At 53.9% G+C, this 20,939-nt stretch overlaps 1 protein-coding gene across 4 annotated transcripts in view; it reads left to right on the top strand.

Annotated features, from left to right (window-relative positions):
- GLT1D1 (glycosyltransferase 1 domain containing 1) overlaps nucleotides 1-17,440 on the top strand; it is a 90,941-nt gene extending 73,501 nt beyond the window's left edge. For 3 of the 4 annotated variants that reach the window (XM_042910629.1, XM_042910627.1, XM_042910628.1), the window contains 2 exons: nucleotides 8,522-8,620; nucleotides 17,117-17,440. In XM_042910629.1, coding sequence (XP_042766563.1) covers nucleotides 8,522-8,620; nucleotides 17,117-17,278 — 261 coding nt within the window. In that variant the 3' untranslated portion in view covers nucleotides 17,279-17,440. Of the gene's footprint in view, nucleotides 1-8,521; nucleotides 8,621-8,872; nucleotides 9,001-17,116 lie in introns of those variants that run through there. The other variant, XM_042910630.1, reaches the window with a different exon arrangement.
- Nucleotides 17,441-20,939: the final 3,499 nt, after the last annotated feature.

Here is a 20,939-nt window from a genome sequence, read left to right as displayed (position 1 = left end):
GGTGCTGATCAGCTTCTTTGTATGTAAATACACATTTTCTTGTTCAAGTTCCCTAAGATTCAGTGCAGTCAAATCCAGGAATGATTTCATAACCAGCACACGCAGCGTCTGACAAGGCAGCTGGGAGCGGATCCGACCGCCCCCTGTGTAGCTGTTGTGCACCTCCTGAGAACCCCAAGTGACTGTTGGGTTGAGGGTTTTGAATGAAACTGATTTTGGGGGAGTGGTCTGGGTCCTCGTCATTAGTGGCCATTCAGAGAAGCAAAGTGGTGAATCACAGAATGAATGCCTATCACTTTTGAAGGAAGCAATCTTCCGACCTCTCAGAATTAGCTTTGTTCTGTTTTGTTTTGTTTTTCATGGAAGCAAATAAAAATCTCATTTGCTAAAACACATCTCTTACCAAGAAACTCCAAAAATCAAGCCCTAGCTGGGTGTGTGGGCGGTAGGGTGAATATTCCTACGGCAAATTTGTGGTTTCAAGTTTGGACTCATTATGGAGTTGAAGTCCCCTGGAATCAAACTGAAGTAATATAAAAAAGTATGCTCTTACTTCAGTCTTCCTACTTAGGGCCTCCTCCCCAACCCAGAACACACACACACACATACACACACACACACACACACACACACACACACACCACTCTGTGGGTCAAAGTTTCTGATGCCCGGGGGGAAGGAAGGCTGTATTCTAATGTTTGTTGTTTTTTTTTAAGAGAGAGATAGAGTACGAGGGGGGAGAGGGGCAGAGAGAGAGAGAGAGAGAGAGAGAGAATATCAAGCAAGCTCCATGCTTGGCACAGAGAATTTATGTCTTTGTTTGGGGCAGAAAGAAGGAGCTGGAAATAGGAAGGAGGAAATCCATAAATGAAGGTAGGGTTTTTGGAAAGTAATCACTGCTTGGCAAGAAAGGCGGCTGCATGATTGGGACAGGGTGGGAGGTGAGGCAGCGGTCAGTGGTCGGGGAGGGAGTGGTGGTCAGTGGTGAGGGTTAGTGGCTGAGCTGTGTCCCTGCAGGAGCTCGGGTGTCGGAGTCCTAGCCCCCAGAATGCAGTCTCTTCTGGAGATGGGGCCTCTACAGAGGTGGTCACGCTAAGATGAGTGGTTAGGGTGGAGCCCAAGCCACCACGCCGGGTGTCCTCATGAGAAGAGGCCATCTGGACAGACAGGTGCACACGGAGACAGGGAGAAGATGGCATCTCAGAGCCAAGGAGGGAGGCCTGGACCAGATAGATCCTTCCCACGCCCTCGGAAGGAACCGACCCTGAACCTTGATCTCAGACTCCCCGCCTCCGGAATTGCGACCGCACATCCCGCATGGCTTAAGCCGCCCTGCTGCCATGCTGTGTTAGCCCTCGCACACCACTGCGGTGGGAGGGATGCCCGACCTCGACGCTAGGCACTGTGGGGAGCTGCTCCTGTCGGGATCCAGGGGAAGAGGGACACAGCAGGACGACTAGCAGGGCACCGAGAACCAAACGCATGCCTGCTTCCTGCCTGATTCTAAGCTGCTTTCCTTCCGGGAGGGATGGTGGGGCTTCTACAGAAAGCAAGTGTCCCCACCAGGCCGTGTAGCTGCCACCCTACCTAGATCCCGTGTGCTGCTCGACACCGGGGAACACGCCTGTCCTGTGACCTCACCGATTCCCGGCCAAGGCAATCTCCAGTAAGCGCTGTTTTTGTACGGCCAGGACAAGGCATTAAAGAAAGATAAAGCCCACAACATTTATCACCGGACTGAAAACGAAGAAGTTTCCGAGATAAAGAAAAACTCATTAATTTGTGTTCAGTGACATCACCAGCCATACACACAGCATTTTATCGGATTTAGTACGGTAACAGTAAAAAGTTAGCAACAAAGTAGTCGCTTACTGTGCAAATAAATTTATTGACAAACAATATTTGGGCATGCGTTTTATAGATTGTTATCCTGGGCTTTTGTTCTGGACTGTGGGGCCCACTCTGAATATAGTGAGAGGTATTTCGCACTGTGTCTTTTTTAAATGCTTCTTTAATACAACAATTTTATTGAGCTATAAGCCACATAATGAGCGTGTACATTAGTTCACTCATTTAAAGCATCAGTTCATTCCAAGTGTGCAAATTCAGTAGCTCTTAGTCTATTTGCAAGTTGTGAGCCATTAGCAGCTTTAGAAAATTTTCATCGCCTCCCCCCCACCCAAACATTGCACACATCATCAGTCACTCGCCGTTTCCCCAGCATCCCCTGCCCCCACACCAAGCCCAGCCTGAGACAAGCACTGGTCTGCTCTCTGGTGTCACAGATTTGCCTCTTCCGGACATTTCTTATAAAGGGATCCGACAACATGTGGGCTTTTGAGACCTGCTTCCATCACCGACATGATGTCATGTTCTAGGATGTGCGGGTACCTCCTTCCTTTTCACTGCTAAACGCACCATGGTAGGAACACACCGCGCGTACAGATCCACGCACCGGCTGATGGACGTTTGGGTGGTTTGCACTTTTTGGCCGTTATGAATGCTGCTGCTGTGGACACCTGTGTACAGAAGTATCTGCTTGACCACGTGGTTCCACTTCTCTTGGGTTTACATCCAGGAGTGGAGCTGCTGGCCCTTCGAGGAGGAGCCAGTCTGTCTTCCAAAGTGGCTGCGTCATCTCATATCCCACCATCAGGCCGTGGGGAAGATCCAGGTGCTGCACACCCTCGTCAACGTGTACTGTCTTGTTGGCGACAGCCATCCTACGCTGTGTGACGTGGTCGCACGTTGTGCACTTGACCCGTGATTCTCTATAGATGAATGACATTGAGCATCTTTTCGGGCGTTTGTTGTCCTATTTATATCTTCTTTGAAGAAATCCCTTCTCAAATCTCTTGCCCATGTTTTAAAACAATTTTTTTCAACATTTGTTCATTTTTGAGAGAGAGAGAGAGAGAGAGAGAGAGAGAGAGAGAGCATGAGTGGGGGAGGGGCAGAGGGAGAGAGGGAGGCACAGAATCTGAAGCAGGCTCCAGGCTCTGAACTGTCAGCACAGAGCCTGATGTGGGGCTTGAACTCATGAACCTCGAGATCATGACCTGAACCTAAATTGGATGCTTAACCAACTGAGCCACTCAGGCGCCCCTCTCTTGCCCATTTTTAAATTGGGTTGTTTCGCTCATTATTGAGTTGTAAGAGTTCTTTATATATTATAGATACGAGTCCCTTACCAGATAGATGCTTTACAAATGTTTTCTCCCATTCTATGGGTTGTCTTTTCATTTTCTTAATGGTTTCCTTTGAAGTTCAAAAACTTAAAATTTTTATCAAGTCCAATGTATCTATGTTTGTTGTTATTACTGTTGCTTGCGTTTTTGGTGTCATATCTAAGATTGCTTGCCTAATCCAAGGTCTCAAAGATTTACTCTTGTATTTTCTCCTAGGAGTTTTATGAGTTTAGCTCTTCCATCGGGTTGATGATTCATTTTGAGTTAATTTTCATGTATGGTCTAAGAAAAGGGTCCAAGTTTATTCTTTTGCTTGTGTATACTATAATTTTTATTCCAAACTTTAATATAATTTAATTTACTTTCTTTCTAGCTCCCTAGTTCCTAAGGGCACCTGTTATTTATTTGGGATTTGGGGTCTGGAATGCAGTCTTGAGCTCTGGGACATGTAGTTTTGCTGTGTGAATCTTACTGATTCGGGTAGAGAAACGATCAGCAACCTTAATCTTACTTGTAATGATAACTATGCCCAGAAATGAGTCTAAGCTCTTCAGTACCATCACTGAAACCTCCCATCACCCTTAACAAAGGAGATTTTATTATCATCCCGATTTTACATCAGAGGAAATAGGCGAACAGGTGAGAGAGCGTGACATTGGCTCAAGATCAGACAATTAGTACAGTTGACCCTTGAGCAACATGTTGGGGGGCAGCGCTGACCCCCACACATCACAAATCCACGTATACCTATTGACTGCCCCTGAACTTAACTACTGACAGCCTACTGTTGACCGGAAGCCTTACCAATAACATAAACAGCCAATGAACACACATTTTGTATGCTGTATTCTTACCATAAAGTTAGCTAGAGGAAAGAAAATGTAATTAAGAATCATAAGGAAGAGAAAATATGTTTACAGTCCTGTAGCATATTTATTAAAAAAAAAATCCACACGTAAGTGGGCTCTCATGGTTCAAACCCCTGTTGTTGAAGGGTCAGCTATACGTAAAAGAACCAGGATTCAGACCCGGTCAGAATCGCTTCAGAGCTTTTACTTTAAGAAAATTATTATTATTATTTTTTATCTTTAAAAGTTTAAGCCTCAAATTTAAATCCTGTTATGCAGGGTCTTTCTTACCCCCCCTCCACTCCATATTTACATTCCCTTCTCCCACAGCCACACTCTGGTTCCCAAAAAATGTGATCAGAGAACATACTTTTTATGATTTCAGTCATTTTGAATGTATGGAGTCTTACTCATTTTGACTTAACATATGGTATGTTCCGGGGGAAAAAAACCATGTATGCTTGGGAAGAATGTGTCTTCTGTAGTCATTGGAGGCTTGTGCTGAGAATGTCAGGTTAATTTGGTTAGTCCTGTTCAGGTCGTCTGTCTCCTTGATGGTTGTCTGTCTGGTTACTCTATCGGTTATTGAGAGTGGGGTATTGAGATGTCCCATTATTATTATTAAATTGCCATTTCTCCTTTCAATTCTGTCAGTTTTTGCTTCACATGTTGTGGGGCCTTGTCTTTAGGTGTGTGCACATGTATAATTTTTATGTTGTCCTGATGTATTGATCCTTTTATCATTATGAAATGTCCCTCTTTGTCTCCAGTAACAGGTCTTGCCCTAAAGTCCATTTCATCTGGTGTTCACACAGCCAGGGCAGTTCTTATGGTTACTGTTTGCGTGGTATATTTTCTCATCCTTTGACTTTCAAACTTTTGCGTCTTTGAATCCAAAGTGTATCTCTTGTAGGCAGTGAATATAGTTGCGTCTTGCTGTTTTTAACTGAGCCTCACAATTTCTTCCTTTTTAGTTCAGTGTTTAGTCCATTCACATTTAATGTAGTGACTGAAATGGTTGGTTTCCATCATTTTTTTATGTGCTTCTGGATTCTGTTTGCTACTCTTTTCTTTAGGAATTTTAGGGAGAGATTTATATGTGAGATTGGCCTGTGGCTTTCTTTCCTGTGCCATCTGTCTCATGCTTCGGTATTATTGTTGAGCTTGTTTCATAACAACTATTTGGAACGTTTCTTTCCTCTCTGTGATCTGGAACAGTTCCTGGAGCCCTAGGATTATGCAGCTTGATGAGTTTGTCGAATTCCCTTGTGACACCGTCTGAGATGATCCTTTTGTTGTAGACGGTTTCCTTGATGACTTCTCTGTGTCTTTTATAGAAATTGATCTGTTTTAGCTTTTCTACTTCTACCACGTTTAATTCAGTAAGATGCATTTTTCTTGGAAACTACCCATTTCAGTTAGATTTTCAGACTTATTTGCAAAGATTTCTATAGATATCCTCCTATAACTTTAAACTTCTTTGTTTCAGTGGTTACTTCCCCCCTCGGTCTGTCTTATTTTGCTTTCTCCTTTCTTCTGGTGATCAGGGTGCTGGTGACTTCTTTGTTTCATTGGCTTTTTCCCCCCAATGAATCTCCACATCAGTTCTTTTGTTTTTGTTTTCTACTTCATTAATTACACTTCTGTTATTGCCTGTCTCCTACTTCCTTTGTTGTTGTTGTTGTTGTCGTCTTCTTTTCAGGCCTTTTGAGTCCAGCAAGTCTCCTCTACTGTATAATACCACCTCGTTACCTCCCCTCAATCAGCTGGTCCCGTCACCTAAGCCTCCTGCATCCTGCCATTTGCAGGTCGATAACAAATGTTTATCAAATGAGTGGACAACTCTCAGTGGTGTGCAGCCTTACGTGTAGGGTGGGTGCTCGATGAGCGCTGGCTGGGTTGATATGCAAATGAGTCTGCACAACAGGAGGGGTGATAATAAGCTCATTTTTGCGTGAAACAGGGATATGAACTCTGGCATCCCTCAGGATCGGCGGGTCCTGTGACTCTCTGATCACCGGTTTTACAAATCTACCCTTGTCTCTTTAGCACTACATCTACCTCTGTAGATATCTCCTCTCAATCTCTGTATCTGCCACAGATTCCTCACAAATACTCCAGTGCTCAACCCAAGTCGGGGGATGAATGTACCGCTCGAGTCTGCAAATGCTGTGGGGGCTGCCTGGGACAGAGGAACACGCTACAGGGCTCGCCATGCACCCTGACGTGTGGCTCACCTTCTTTCTGAACTCTGCCCTGACACGAGGCAGTGGGTGAAACAGGACAATCTCAAAGGTCTCATCTGTGCGGAGGATTCGGCAGTTAGTTGACAAATGTCTAGAAACGAAATCACAGTGTGTTGCGTGAGTTTAACGAGCTAGCGACCTGCACTGTATGACAAGCAGAGAGACAAGCCATATGACTCATAGCTTCAGTCACCATAATTATGTTACGACCTCGTAACTGATGTAGTTGATGTGCCAGTCAGTTTATGCCACAAACCACATAATGGTGTTTGCGCAAAATGACATCTGAATTTTTCATGCACTGTGGAGAGGAGAATTTAGTCCCTTCTTCCCAAATGATGCAATCAAGACCCAGGGAGACATCCAGGACCTCGACAGTATACTTGCTCTGTTGGTGGTTCTTGGATTGAACAATAGGAACTTTCACAAATGCCTCATTGTGGGGTGGGTGGTATGGGGCAGGAGCCTGGTCGGTTTTCCTCCAGCCCTCCAGGCAACTGGGCTGTACTCCAATGGGGACACCCACTGTGTTCACCTGGAACAAAGATAATAAGACCGGGATCTTAATTCAAGACCAAGGCCTCTTGATCCCCAGCCCGTGCCGTCATCCAGGATGCCAGACCATGCCTGCAATGTGTCAGAACCCAAGGGGCCCAACCAGGAATCCATAAGCACTTGCGACCTAGTGTTGGGACGTGACCATTTCAGGTTACTTTTCCCTGGTGCCATGGAGGTGCCTCGTTCCCGAGTGTGATGACCATTGAAGATCCTGGTCTTGGCCCTACAAAAGGAAAATGGAAAATCTGACTCGGAGACCTTCTGTGTGCTTGAAACGCCAACAAGAGAGACTGACAAAGACGGACCCATCACTGTGTTGGGGACGCAGCCGGGCGGCTGGGGAGGAGCACTTCAGCAGGGGCTCTCGTCCACAAGTCAACCTCTACCACTTTCCCCGATGGTGGAAGCAAAGTAGCCCCAGAGGAGTGCCGACAGGAAGGGTGTCTCCGGCTCCTGCATTCTCTAGGGCCTGGATCCTGAGCTCAAAGTAGACCTGGAAGGGGTAGGTGATGAAGAGCCAGAAAACAAGGCACGCCCACAGAGACAACAGCGGGTGGTCAAGATGGCCACGGTGAACAACGCAACTGAGAATTCACTCTGCGGATGCTCCTGGGGCATTGGCCCCACAATATTTATTGAGCGTTTACTATGTGTGACGCCGGGCTCTGGTGTTCTGTGGGTGTTGCTGGCGTCCCTGCCTTACGAAGGCTCTGGTGTCACAGACCTTCCCACCGCGGGGCACGAAGCGGCTGTGGTTGGGTAGACTTACGTTTCTGAGAATGGAGTATCACCCCTTCGTGAGCAAACTTTGATTCCACAGAAGTAGACGCCGCAGGCAGAGGCAGCGTGCCCACGATGTGCTTTTGTGGAATGAGAGCCAGATTATCGGTCTGCTGTTGGCGCAAGCCAGTCCTGCCCGTGGGCACCAGGCTGCCAAGGGCGTCCCTCTTACCCGCCGGACGGCACCCCCCGCACGAAAGTCCCAGGTGATAGTAGCCACCGGATACTCACTGTCGGAGGCCAGAATGGACCCGGAAGAACTGGCCTCTCCCGATACCCTTGCAGGTCAGGCTCCCCAAAACTGCAGGAAGAGAACCAGAGAGGTGCTTCCTTGCCGGGTGGGTGAGGCCAAGTCTTCCCGCTGTGCTTGCGGGCACCGCCCGAGGTCTCGATGCCAGCTCCTGCTGGGCTGCAGATGCCATGTGCGGGCCCCATTCCCTGGGGGGTGGAGAAGCTGCTTGGTGAATAATCAGGATGATGAGTCACGCCCCTTCTTTCTCTTGTGTGCGTGCCGAGGAGACGTGCTCAGTCCTCCCGTTCTCACTGCTTGTGCTGCGGGCAGATTACCCGCCGGGGGAGTGATGAGGGTAATTAAAGATGTGTACCGCAGGCTGGCACTGCCCAGGCGTCCAGGGAGCATTTGGAGAGAGCGCGTTTCTCTGTGACACTGTGGCAACCGTGTCAGAGCCTCACGGTACGTAGCTTTCCAGAACTAAAATTCAGCACGTACTTTGACAATGGCGTGCTTCGATTGGCTCATCGCTCTGGCAAGCGGTGTTTCTATGAGCTGCCAGAGGTCCGGTTGCCATAGAAGTTATTCCCCCCACAAACTGGCTCAGGCCGCCAGAGAAGCTCCCAAACGCGACTGCCTACCTGTCTCCTCTCTCTCTCACATCCTCAGGCGATGGATCTGGAAGTTCCCGTGCTGGCCAGGAATATCCCCGGGAACGCGGCAGTGGTGAAGCATGAAGTCACAGGGCTGTTGTTCTCAGACCCTCAGGTAAGGGAGGTGGGGTCCCCGGGATCGGCTCATCAGAATGATTTTCGTTCTGCGGTTCCCATCTTTTCTCCAGCACCCAGCGCCCCCCTCCCGCCTGCTCCCCCTCGGCGGGAGCCCTGTGTGCAGCGCGTGTCCCCGCCCAGAACAGTCTGATTCTGCCTCCAACAGGTGGCGTGGCCTCGAGCAAGTCAGGTCACCTGTGAGATGCTTGGCTGTCTCGCTTCCAAAGCGGGCACGGCCTTCTATTTCTAGAATACCTGCTGGTTTCCAGAAGGTCGCCATATATCCGACCACCTGTAATGCCTCACAACAATGTATAGGATAAGCGGGGGACTTGCGTCTATGCACGCGCACACACGTGTATTTTGGAAGTAAGACAGGACGGTGCCTCTGAGAGCGGGCACGGCTGGGGCACGCGTATGTGTGTGCCTGGACGTCCGGGAAGCGTGTGAAGGGGTTTCCCGTTTGCAAGCTGCTGAGGTTTCCAGGGTACTCGTGTCTGCCTGCACCTGAACCCCCAGGGACCGTGTGCGAGGCGTGTGGCCAGGTCTCCAAGCCCTGTTTTGTCCTCTGGACACGTGCAGCTCATTGCACCTCCTGCCGCCTGGAGGTGTGAGGGGGGACACGCAGGGTGAGCGTGTTCACGCCCACGGGAGAGCCCTGGACCTGTCACCACGGAAGGAGAGGCACTATCACTGACAGCGCCTTGTGTCAGGCGGTCGTAAAGGAAGAGTCTCAGGCCCGAGTTCTGTTCTTCAAGTCTTTAAAAATCAGGTTCTACTTCCCCGCGTCTTTATTGAAGCACATGTTCTATTCAGAAATGTACAGATTTGTGCTTAAAAATTGCAGTCGATTCACCTGTTTGAGAATGCGGTTCTTCAGACTTCCCTGCGGCAGGTGTTTAATCCGAGGCGGCCCTCCCTTTCCCTGGCTATGATGATGGGTCACCTCTCGTCACGGCTGACTGGCGCGTTGGCTCGCCCGGAGGGCAGGTGCACCAGCCAAGGGGGCGGGGGGCTTACCCTCGGCACCAGGGCCTTCCCTTTCGGCAGCAACACAAGCCACAGCCGTACGAGCCTGTGAAGCCTTTGGAGTGGGCACGTGCTGGTTCTCCAAGCAACGGTTTCTGGGTCTGTCAAAATCAGCAGCAGCCGAGCTTTTCGGCCCGACGGCATCGTCTGCACCCTGGCAACTGCTTTCACTTCCATCTCCCCAAAGGCCACGTCTACTTATTCTATAGCTCAATTTCAGAGCGCTGTAACTTTGCCAGCGAGAGTCCCTCCGGTGGGGGATGCCTTCTAACATCAGCAAGTAACCCCCCCCCTCCCCCCCCCCCCCCCGCCATAGGTCAGGTCACTTCTGCCGGTGACTGGCGTTCCGACTCTCAGACACGGAGCCACGGCACTCACAGAGTTAAGTCAAGGACTTCCTTTGATTCCAACACCTCTACGTTGGTTTTTACAAAGGATGTTTTTAAAAAATGATTTGGATTGCCCATGGTGTGGGGGGGTGGCGGCTGTGTTTTTTAACAGACTTGAAAAAGCGCGCTAGACGCGGCTGTCAGGCACGGCGTTGTTTGTCTTCTTTGCGGTTGGGACCAGACTCGCCCAAGCCCAGAGTGGGAGCTTCCTTCCAAAGCAACATGCGTTTTAAACAAACCAGCACCTCTGGTTATAGTCACGTCAACCGAGGGGCTCCAGTGGGACCGGCCGCTGCCTGGCTAGTTCAGCGCTAGCCCTCGGTCCCCGGGGACGGGACGCAGAAACGTGACGAGGCCCCTGGCTCATGGGCTCCATACCCCGCTGGCCTGCCCTTCCACCCTTCGAAGCAGAAGACACGCTTCGCATAGGTTTTGTCTGAAGGGCATCAGTGGTTCTCGGGGGGCATCCGTATCCTCTGGCTCATTTTGTGAACCTTTTATTAAAACTAACACAACAGCAGGGGCAGAGACGTGGCCTTTCCCCCGAGAGCGTAGCCCATACTCGGCGACGGTCCCCATCAGGGCCCTCACTCCCTGACCCCTTCCCTGTGCACCCGTCGCCCCGTCTTCACGCTCCGTGACAGCCAGCCTGCCCGTGGCCGGGGGGGGCCAACCGCGTGCTGAGTCATGAGGGCTCACGTCTTCCCGGCATCGGGTTCGGAGCCAAGCCAGCTCTGTGTGCAGGCCTTCTCCCGGAGCCCCTGGTGGTGCCCATGTCTGGCCCCAGAAGGTAAACGATCAGGGCGGTGGCAGGAGCCACGGTCATACCTGGTCAGCCCGGACAGCAGAAGTGAGGTCGGGGGAGGAGGTGCGTGACATATGCGCGTGGCCGGGAGCAGGGAGAGGGAAGAGAAAAGAAGCGGGTGTGAATGGGGCTCTCTTGGGGCCAGGTGGCTGGTGCCCTCATGTGTGGGGCACGCGGTGGAGACCACACCCCCTGGGGGGAGTGAGTGCCAGCCACCCTGGGCCCTCGGCTGGACTCACGGTCGTTGTCGTGTTTGAAGACAGGCTGGAAATCCCACATTGTACTTGTCTTTTACCAATTTGTAAATCTCGATATTTCGGTTTTTAAAGTCATTAAACACAGCACGGGCCTGTCCCAGCATGCAGGGGAAGACTGGCCGTGAAGGCCACCGGCTTGATGTCTGCTCCGGACGAGGGCGGACCCGTCTCTGCAGGAAGGAGAGATGGACATTCCCAGCGAGGTCGTGTCCCAGGCGGCGCATTCCTAGGCCCGAGGCTGCGTCTTGCCCTCCGGGCCGCAGGGTCTCATGAGCCAGAAAGAGGAGTTTGGGTGGGAAGGACAAGAGTGGCGGGTTCTCCCGTGTCTGTGCGACAAGGTACGTGAATCGGTTCACGCACCAGGCGTGTAAGGCAGAGGACTTTTACTGAGCCTCCTGTGTGGCAGGCGCTGAGCTCAGTCCTGGGGACAAATGCTGGGAGAGAAAGGGTCCAGGCCCCCTGGGGCTCACGGTCTAGGCAGGTGGTGGCAGGATAGGGCAGTGTGTCCCTTTCATGGCCCTCAGCACGAGGGGCACCACCCCTGATGGGAGGCTGGCCCCGTGCTTCACAGGGATGGACTCCTGTCACGCTCACAGGTCCTGCCTGCGGTGGACAAGGCCGGTGTGGAAAGAGGGAGGTTCCCTGCAGGGAAGGGCACTGGGGGTCGGCAGGGCCCCGCGCGCGGAAGCTGGGGTGCGTGAGGGCGTGCGTCGCGGGAGAGCTGGAGGCAGTGCAGTGTGCCGCAAGGAACAGCATGAACGAACGAGAACTCACGAGTAGGGTGCCTGGGACTCAGGAACGTGGGGGGCACAGATCTGGTGGGGTCCCCGCGGTCTCCGTGTCCTGGTGTTAGGCTGTGATTGTTTACATGGTACATTTTTTATAGGAAAGTTGACAGCATAAAAATTAAGAAGTGGCCACAATTGGCCATTTGGAGACAGCCTCCTCTTTCTCCAGGACACGTGCGCACATGGCCCACCCCTTCCCGCGTGGACGGGCCATTCTGTTGCATCTTGGTTTGGTGACACATCGTAAGCTGTTGTTGTGTCCACGGCCACGGGACGGAGTCTCGCTACCGTGGATGTAGAGACAGGGCGCCTTTTCTCCCCGGGGCGCCGCACAGCAGAGGTCGGGCGTGAGTCCAGCAGAGCAGGTGGGGGGCGGGGCATGCTGACCCGATGCCTGGGTTCCTTGCCAAGTACTTCCTCCTGCTTTGTTGGGGCCGTTCCCGGAGCTGGTGGTCCCGGAAAGCGTGGCCTTCAGCTACCGTCCCCGGGGAGGCACGGCTGGTGGCTGAGGTTCGAGGGAAGGAGAGCGTGACCGCCCCGAATGAGGCTGTGTGCGGACATCCGTGTGGACGAGGGCAGTGGCTGTCACCCTCCCCTATGGGTTTGTGGGCCGAGGCGGCCACGCCCGGGCTCAGCAGGACAGCGCTGATCAGGAGGCTTTGTGGGGGCCGGAGGCGGCCTTGGCCGGGCTCTGCCCTGACCCCCGGGCCTGCCTCCCACAGCCCGCCGCAGCCAGCCTCGTATCTCGTGTCCCCGAAGTGCGGCCGGGCTACCTTCATGGCCGCTTTCCTTACGCATTTCTTGAGGGCTTTGCTCTTTCTGGCTCACTCTGTGAGGCTCCTGACCCTGCTGTGGTCACCGTGCATCCCCCAGAACCGTCCCCCGGCCACCTCTCCTCCCAACGCCTTCTCTCCCATTCTGGTTCTTTGCTTCCCGAGACCGGAGGCTGAAGGGTCTGAGTGTAATTCTCGCTTCGGCCACTTTGCCTCTTACTGTGTGACCCTGGGCACAGTTCCTGGACCTCTCTGTGCTCCTGCCTCCCTGTCTGTGCGAGGAGTCGTGAGAACAGCGCAGAGTCCCCATCCCTTTCTGCAATTCCGAAATCCAGAAAAGCGCTTGGAAAACAATCTAATTTTCCGTGAGCTTCATGCCAAAACCGACTTGGCAGCGAAGTCGTATCTGAGCCGACGCGAAGTTATTTGTGGCTTTGTTTATCCTGCTTAGGGTGACCGTTTGGACATTCTGATTCGGAAATTGTGGTTTGTCGCGTACGGGGCGCCGTCTGAAGCCACCGCAGGGCGCGCGGAAATGGAAAAGGGCACAAGCGCCATCGTTAAATCCCCCAAATCCCGGATTCTGATCATGAGCCGCTGCCCGGCAGAGAGCACGTGACAGATGCCGGCTGCCGTTTGCTGCTGATCTGCGGCCGGTCCCAGCCCCGCTGGAGGCTCTGGGCCGGACTCCAGCCGTCCTCGCGGAGACGAGAGCGGGAGCAGGCTTGCACCTCCCCGAGGCTCTCTCCTTGACTTGCTCTGGAGCCGGAGAGAAGGAGGAGGGGATCAGCTTTCCCACCACGTGGATCACATGGGCTGCCCTTTCCCCGCCTGTCCCACGCAGCCCAGGGGGTCAGAACACGCGCCCAGGCCTCCGGCACGCTGTCCCTCGTCCCGGGGCATGGCTGGCTTTGGGGGCCTCGTCTGTGGGGTGACGGGTTGGGCACGAGCCAGGTGCCGTCCTACAAAATGGCCTGAGCGAGGGGGTTGTTTAATAGCCCAAAGCTCGGCCTTTATACGGTCGGGTCTAGCTTCTCTTGGAGGAATAAGGATGCATGTCTCAGAGAAGGTGGTGGGAGGGTAGAACTCTTGAGAACCATCTAGTTAAGAAGCTGCTGCAAGGGCGTTGCTTTCCAGGGAGGCTTCCCCCCTGCCCTGTGGCATTAGGGGGACGTTGTTGTGACAAGGGTCCCAACAGGGCTTTAAATGTCAGTTCTGTAAAACTGCCCCGGCTCGCCATGCCCTGGACCTTGCCGGGTGCCACCGGGAGAGAAGGCGGGTCAGACGGACTCAGTGGCGAGTTTCCCACCAGCCACGGAAGACTCCTCGGGGAGGAAGGGGACTCAGAAAACGCAAACTGCTCGCTGAATCGTTGGGAAAACGAAACCACGCTCTTTCGCGTTGAGTTTTGTTTTTAACTTAAAAACGTGTGACCTGAGCCCTGGTTTGCACACCTGTGGCCCTGGGGTGGCTCGGGTCCACACCTGCGTCTCATTTACTTTGCCATGTGCTCCACGTTTTGCATTGCTTGTCGGTATTTATCGCGAAGAGCTTTTACGTAAACTTCCGGAATCTAGGCCTCTCTTGAGGAGCATGGAGAATGTGACCTCCAGTCCAGGCCTGTATTTTCTGTGGCTCGGGTGGGCGCTCGGGTTTCCAACGCTGGCCTAGAACCCTGTCTGGATCTGGATCTGTCTTTGAGCTCTCTACGGTGGGATGTGGGACATGGGATGCCCATACCTGGCTTCTGTTTTTCTTTTCTTTTCTTTTCTTTTCTTTTCCTTTTCTTTTCTTTTCTTTTTTTTTCTTTTCTTTTCCTTTTCTTTTTTTTCTTTTCTTTTCTTTTTTCTTTTCTTTTTTTTCCTTTCCTTTTCTTTTCTTTTTTTTCTTTTCTCTTCTCTTCTCTTCTCTTTTCTTTTCTTTCTTAAAGCTCATTTATTTTTGAGAGAGAGAGTGGGGAGAGGGGTAGTGCAGAGAGAGAGGGAGAGAGAAAATCCCAATCAGCAAAGAGAGAATCCGCTGACAATGCAGAGCCCGATGCGGGGCTTGACCTCACGAGCCGCGAGATCATGACCTAAGCTGAAACCAGGAGCCGGGCGCTTAACTGACTGAGCCCCCCAGGCCCCCACATTTCTGTTTCCTCTTAACTGTCTCAGCATATGTCCCCTTCACACCTTTTAACTTATTCTGAACGACCGTCAAGAGGAGACCGTTACTCTGCATGAAGCCCCTGATGAACGTCCCCGCCCCCAGTATTTGCCCCATGGGGGGAGAGTCAGCTAGCTGATCAGTTTTCTGGCAAGTTCTACGGCCAACAGCTCTGCAGAATCCAGGGCGCTCTGGCCGGCCCGCTGATGCCTTGGGACCTGTGCTGGTTTCCGAGGAGCTCTGCTGAAACTCTCACCGCCTCGCTGCCCGGCGTGTTTGGTGAGGCACGCCTCCGCCCCGGTCCTGGCGGGCATCTCTGTCCACGTGCTGTCGTCCTCAGGCAGGCCAGCTCGGGTTTCTCCAAGCGGTGACCTCAGGGCCCGAATGAGAGCAGGAGATGCCCGGGGGCTTTGCGTGGAGGTCAGACACGTCACCCGTGACACATCCCCGCCGGTCAAGCAGGGATTCAAGAGCTGCGGACCCACCCCCACCTGGTGTGCGGGAGGAGTGGCTGAGTCGTACTACAGAGCAGTGTGTACGTGGGGACGGGGGTTGTGGCCACGCCCTCGTGTGCAGTCGGCCCCGGCAGGTGCCCTGCCATCTGTCCACCGGCGTTCTTCAGGGTCCATGGGTGTGCCCTCCTCGTGTGGCCTTGGCATGTCATGCAGAAGCTGGTTTAGTCCAGAAGAAAATAGTCCCAGAGTCCCCGGGAGGGAGTCTGACCACCCACCAGTCAGGTTCCCCTTTTCTCTTCCCTGATACTTCTCTCCCTTTACCTCCGGCCACTCACCCAGGGTTTTGTTATGTGATGGCCACGGTGTTTCTGATTCCCCACCTGAGTGTCTCGTGCTGCTTTATTTAAGTCTGCGTTCTGTTTGGTCTTCTGTGCTGAGAGGAGACAGTGCACTTTGTCACATTCCATCCGTACAAGCTCCATGATTCAGGATTTTGCTGTCAAACGGTCACACATTCTGTAGAAATCATAAAGTCCGTGCGTTAGATAAATCCAAGATATGACCAGAGTCGTAAAATAATATGCCAAAGCCATAAGCCTCTCGAATAATTTTTATAAGAATGTTGTTCTACTATAAGGTGAGAATAAATATGTTACGTTTTTATTATAAAAGAACACCCATTTACTAAAAACTATATACATAACACATAAAAATATAATTCCACTCTATCGTAAATATCGCTGTTTATATTGCTAGCTATAAAGGGCATTCAACGTTTAATTAACAATAATTTTGAGAGTATGTGGACATTCCTTTTAAACAGCAAAGCATCGTATGTTAACCGAGTCCTGGCTGTCTTCTTGGCGTTTGCACAGGCTTCCCGGAGTCCTGGAGACAGTGATGGCCAAGCGTGTGCCGGGCTGTGCCCGGGGCCCTCTGTACTGACTCGTTCAATCCCATAAGCATGTCACGAAGCAGATGCTGTCATTGTCCCTCAGTTACAGATGAGGAAACACAGGCACAGAGAGGTTAGGAAGCGTCCCCATCTGGAGGTGGGGTGTGAGGGTAAACGCAGGCCTCCTGGCTCACAAACTTGGCTCTTGGCTGAAACGCAGTATTAACACGTATGCGTGTGACCCTCCTCTCTCTGAATACTGTTGAACAACCGAACAGTAATCATTCTGATTCTTTCCAGTTTTGAAGGGCTCTGATATTCGAAACCCGTCAGCAGGGCCGCACTTGCGTTAGTGACGACTGTCTGAGGCTGTCAATAGATAACGTCAATAGATAGTGCAGTTAGTTAACGGAGGAAAAGCCCAGAAAACCGAGGACATTCGGTCTCCTCTCCCTCCTTCGCCCGGGGAGTCTGGGGCAGGGTTGGGCTGACTAACCCTGAAGAGAGGGTAAGTGTGAGACTCAGAGAGTTAACTGGCTTGGCCAAAGGCACACAGCTCACTTAGGTCCTGCAGAAGCATTTGAGCCCAGCTCTGACTCTGCAGCCTGGCACTCTCCCCCCACGGCAGAGCATCTGAAGACAGGCTCTGTGCCGGGGAGAGAGAAAAGAAGGCCCAGCACAGTGGGAAACCGATGGGGCAGGGGTAGCATCGGACAGCGTGTGGGGCTCAGATCCTGGAGCAGGACCCAGGTCACCTCTCAGCCGACACTCATGAGCGAGGGACCGGAGAGCGGACCTAAGAGTCGTTGCAGAGGAAGGAAACAGCAGCTGTCGGCAATCCAGGGAAGAGAGGGGGGAGGCATGGTTGGTGGCTCCGCGAGCTTTCCCCGGATGGTCACCCAGCACGTGTGTGTGTTTGCTTACGCCTGTCTCTCTCCCACCCGTCCCTCGGCAGGAGTTTGTGCAGCTGGCCAAGAGACTGGTCAGCGACCCTGCACTAGAGAGAGAGATCGTGGCCAACGGAAGGGAGTACGTGAGAGCGTGTCACTCGTGGCAGGCGGAGAGATGCACCTATCAGAACCTCATCAGGACCCTCGAGGGAAGCATCCAGGACTAGGGGCGCTCGCCTGGTGCCCTCACGCGCCCGCCTGTGGCCGCCGCCAGACGCGCAGCCCCGGGCAGACGCCCAGAGACAGAGCTCTGGGCCACCGGGTCCATCCCAGGACAAGTCACACCGGTTTTATCGGAATCCTAGATAAACAACATCAGTTATAAGGCAGAACCGCATCCGGACGTCTGTGCTTCCAGATAACATCCCGGATGTGTTTACAGATCGGTCCTGATGGAGACGCGGCAGCTCCTGGGCTCATGGGGGTGGGGGTGGGGGGGATGGGGGAGACCACGCTAGCTGCCGTGGGACCCCAGGTACCACAGGGCCTCATTTGCAAACCACCCAGTGCAGACGCTTCCCTGTGGGTCTTCTGATGACTTAGGACCCATCGTTGTTCAAAAAGCAAAAGCAAAATCGCACGTCCGCACAGAGGGGTCCTGGCAGGTACGTGCAGTGCACGGGGCCCCCGGCTCGGGGAGGTTTGCTCCTTGGGACACCAGACACAGGGCTGTGGCTGAGTCTCCCGGCAGCACGGCTCGCTCAGCAGTTCCATAGCTGAGAGGCAGGGCATCCGCCCTGGGAAAGCGGGCAGTCCACACTGCAGGCTCCCCCTGGGAAAGCGGCTGGGAAAGCGGGCAGTCCACACTGCAGGCTCCCCCTGGGAAAGCGGCTGGGAAAGCGGGCAGTCCACACTGCAGGCTCCCCCTGGGAAAGCGGCTGGGAAAGCGGGCAGTCCACACTGCAGGCTCCCCCTGGGAAAGCGGCTGGGAAAGCGGGCAGTCCACACTGCAGGCTCCTCCTGGGAAAGCAGCTGGGAAAGCGGGCAGTCCACACTGCAGGCTCCTCCTGGGAAAGTGGGCAGTCCACACTGCAGGCTCCTCCTGGGAAAGCGGGCAGTCCACACTGCAGGCTCCTCCTGGGAAAGCGGCTGGGAAAGCAGGCAGTCCACACTGCAGGCTGCTCCTGGGAAAGCGGCTGGGAAAGCAGGCAGTCCACACTGCAGGCTCCTCCTGGGAAAGCGGGAGCAAGGGGACGGGGTACACGGTGCTCACAGCCTGGAAGACACTCCAGCGACCCCCAGATGGAGCCTGGGTCGTTGCGGTCAGCACCAGGGACCCAGGGGTGGGGGCCCAGCGGGTCACAAGCTTCCAGCCCGTGGCAGGACCGGCCGTCTGGTGACGTTACCCCACACCCCACCTTGGAGGCCCAGTGTGGCGAGTTTAGCCAAGTGGAGCCGTCACTGGTGTGATGTCCCTGCCGCAGCAGCACGGCGTCCCCAGAAGCGGTGCCTACTCTCCTTTGGAGGCCACACCGGCCCCTGGTGGGTCTTGAGTCCCTGCGTTCCCGGGGACGTGCCGTGGCGGCAAAGGGAGTGGAGAGTTCCGCCGCGTGGTGAGAGGAAGAAAGCAGTGGGGACTTGAGAAGGTAGAGCAGCCTCGGGAGCCCACGGCACGTGGTGCTTCGTTGGTCGGTCTAGACGCCGGCAGACCTGGGGGCGAGCAGTCACCTCGACTGGGGCTCCATCCAGGACGCAAGGACACGTTCAGGTTCTGGACGCTCCCTGTCCACCTCGCTCAGAGCCGAGCCAGGAAGGCAGCCGCTCCTCACGGCTGGGGTTTGCACTCGTGACCCTGCCGGGGCCCAGGTTCCTTGGGGGCACAGCAAGGAGGGGACTCGAGGGAGAAGCCGAGCCCGAGGCGGCTCCCTCTGAATCTGGAACTGGCAGTGCCCCTTAGAGAGAGCCGCGTGACGGCTCAGGGGCCACCCAGCGGTGCTGCTGGTTAGAAAACTCTGGTTGTTCGGAAGCTTGAACCCATTCCCTGTTGGAATGCTGCAGTAGATGCTTGATCACGCCGTACCTGAACGCCATCGGTTTGCGTCCCTAGATAAACATGCTCCCAAGCTGGACGCACTTTGGGGATGGGCGTGTTTCTGAACGAATAAAGTGCGCCACCGTCAGCCCAGGGAGATGGCTGCCGTGTGTTCACGTTGTGTGCGGTGCTCTGCGAGAAAGCGCTGCCCGCCCCCCCCCCCCGCCACCTCCAGCCCCCACCCAAGAGGTGCCAACGCTCCAGAACCTCATCAAGAGGGGTTTCAAACACCATCGCTGTTTTACTGCCGAAGCGCAGACGAGAAACGGTGCTTTTCCACAAACATGGCAGATGATTCTACTTTCATACGCAGTTAACTTTACGCTTAAGCATTTTGTGCGTCGTTTTCAAACTTGCTGACGTACAGGCTTGAGGGACGCCAGGAGTGAATCTCCAGATAGAGCTGAGGCACGACAGCCTTCACACACGGAGGGAAGCTGCATTTTAAGGAGGCACCGTGCGAGGGAGCCAAGGGGCGCTGCCTCCTCGCGGCCTCTGCTCCCGCGGCAGCTGGCGCTGCTGGCTTCCCGTCGAACACCCCCCTTGCCCTTCCACCCTGTTCTGGAAGAGCTCGCTGCCTCGGGGCCCTGCTGATCTGACGCAGACCACGTGGGCTCTCCGGGGGCGGCTCCTGGTAGCGGGACTCGCCTGGCGTTGACCCCGAGCTTTCCGCCATGTGGGGAGGGCAGCCCTTGCGCGTCTTCCCGATGAAGGACGCAGTCCGTGTCTTGCTCCCACCCCCTAGTTCCTCTTTTCTTGCCTCTCCCCACGCCCCACCCTCACTTCTCCTTCCCGACCCAAAGTCCTGGGAGGGTCAGGGGGCTCATCTGGAAAGACCTCCCCCCCAGGCAAGCCGCCCTCAGGGGAGAGGCCACTTTTTTTTTTTAAGTTTGCTTATTTGAGAGAGGGAGAGAGAGAGAGCACAAATTGGGGAGGGACAGAGGGAGAGGGAGACAGAGACTCCCAAGCAGGCTCCACACTGACAGTGCGGAACCGTGAGATCCTGACGGGAGCAGAAGTCAGACGCTTCACTGACGGAGCCACCCAGGCGCCCCAGGGACAGGCCACTTGTCGAAGCAGTGGTTCGGAGCCTTGGCTTTTAAAACTCCCGGCACCCGGGCCGCAGGGCAGACCAGTGCCTTCGGCTCTCGGGCGTGTAGGCTCCCAGGCCCGCAGCTTCTCAACCATCCAGGCTGCCGCCGAGAGGGACCCTGCCGTCTTCGATGCTCCAGCTGAATAGGGACCAGAAGTTCGCTGAAAACGAACTTCTAGGAAGGGGTTGGATCGCGACCTTGTATTGAGAACTGAATCCAGAATTAAGCACATGGGTGACATTTGCCTCATGTTTAAGATGATTTGTTTACACAGGTAGAATTGAAACTCCAAGGGCAGGGCCGAGATGCACGTCCCCCAGAGTAAAAGGCAAGCACGACAAAAGCCCCAGGACCTGGCCCGTGTCCCCAGCGCCTGTCCTTCCTCTGACTGTTCTGTCTCCAGGTGCAGCAGCCCCGAGATACCCTGGCTGCAGACTCTGCCGTTGCTTCGGGCATCCCACTTTGTTTTTTTTTTTAATTTTTTTTTTTTTAATGTTTATTTACTTTTGAGACAGAGAGAGACAGAGGATGAACGGGGGAGGGTCAGAGAGAGAGAGGGAGACACAGAATCTGAAACAGGCTCCAGGCTCCGAGCTGTCAGCACAGAGCCCGATGCGGGGCTCGAACTCACGAGCCGCGAGATCATGACCTGAGCCGAAGTCGGACGCTTAACCGACTGAGCCACCCAGGCGCCCCTTGGGC

This window comes from Panthera leo, chromosome D3 (assembly GCF_018350215.1).
Source record: "Panthera leo isolate Ple1 chromosome D3, P.leo_Ple1_pat1.1, whole genome shotgun sequence".
Taxonomy (NCBI): Eukaryota; Metazoa; Chordata; class Mammalia; order Carnivora; family Felidae; genus Panthera; species Panthera leo.
Note: the sequence above shows the minus strand (reverse complement) of the source record. Positions and strands in the feature narration are given on the sequence as shown.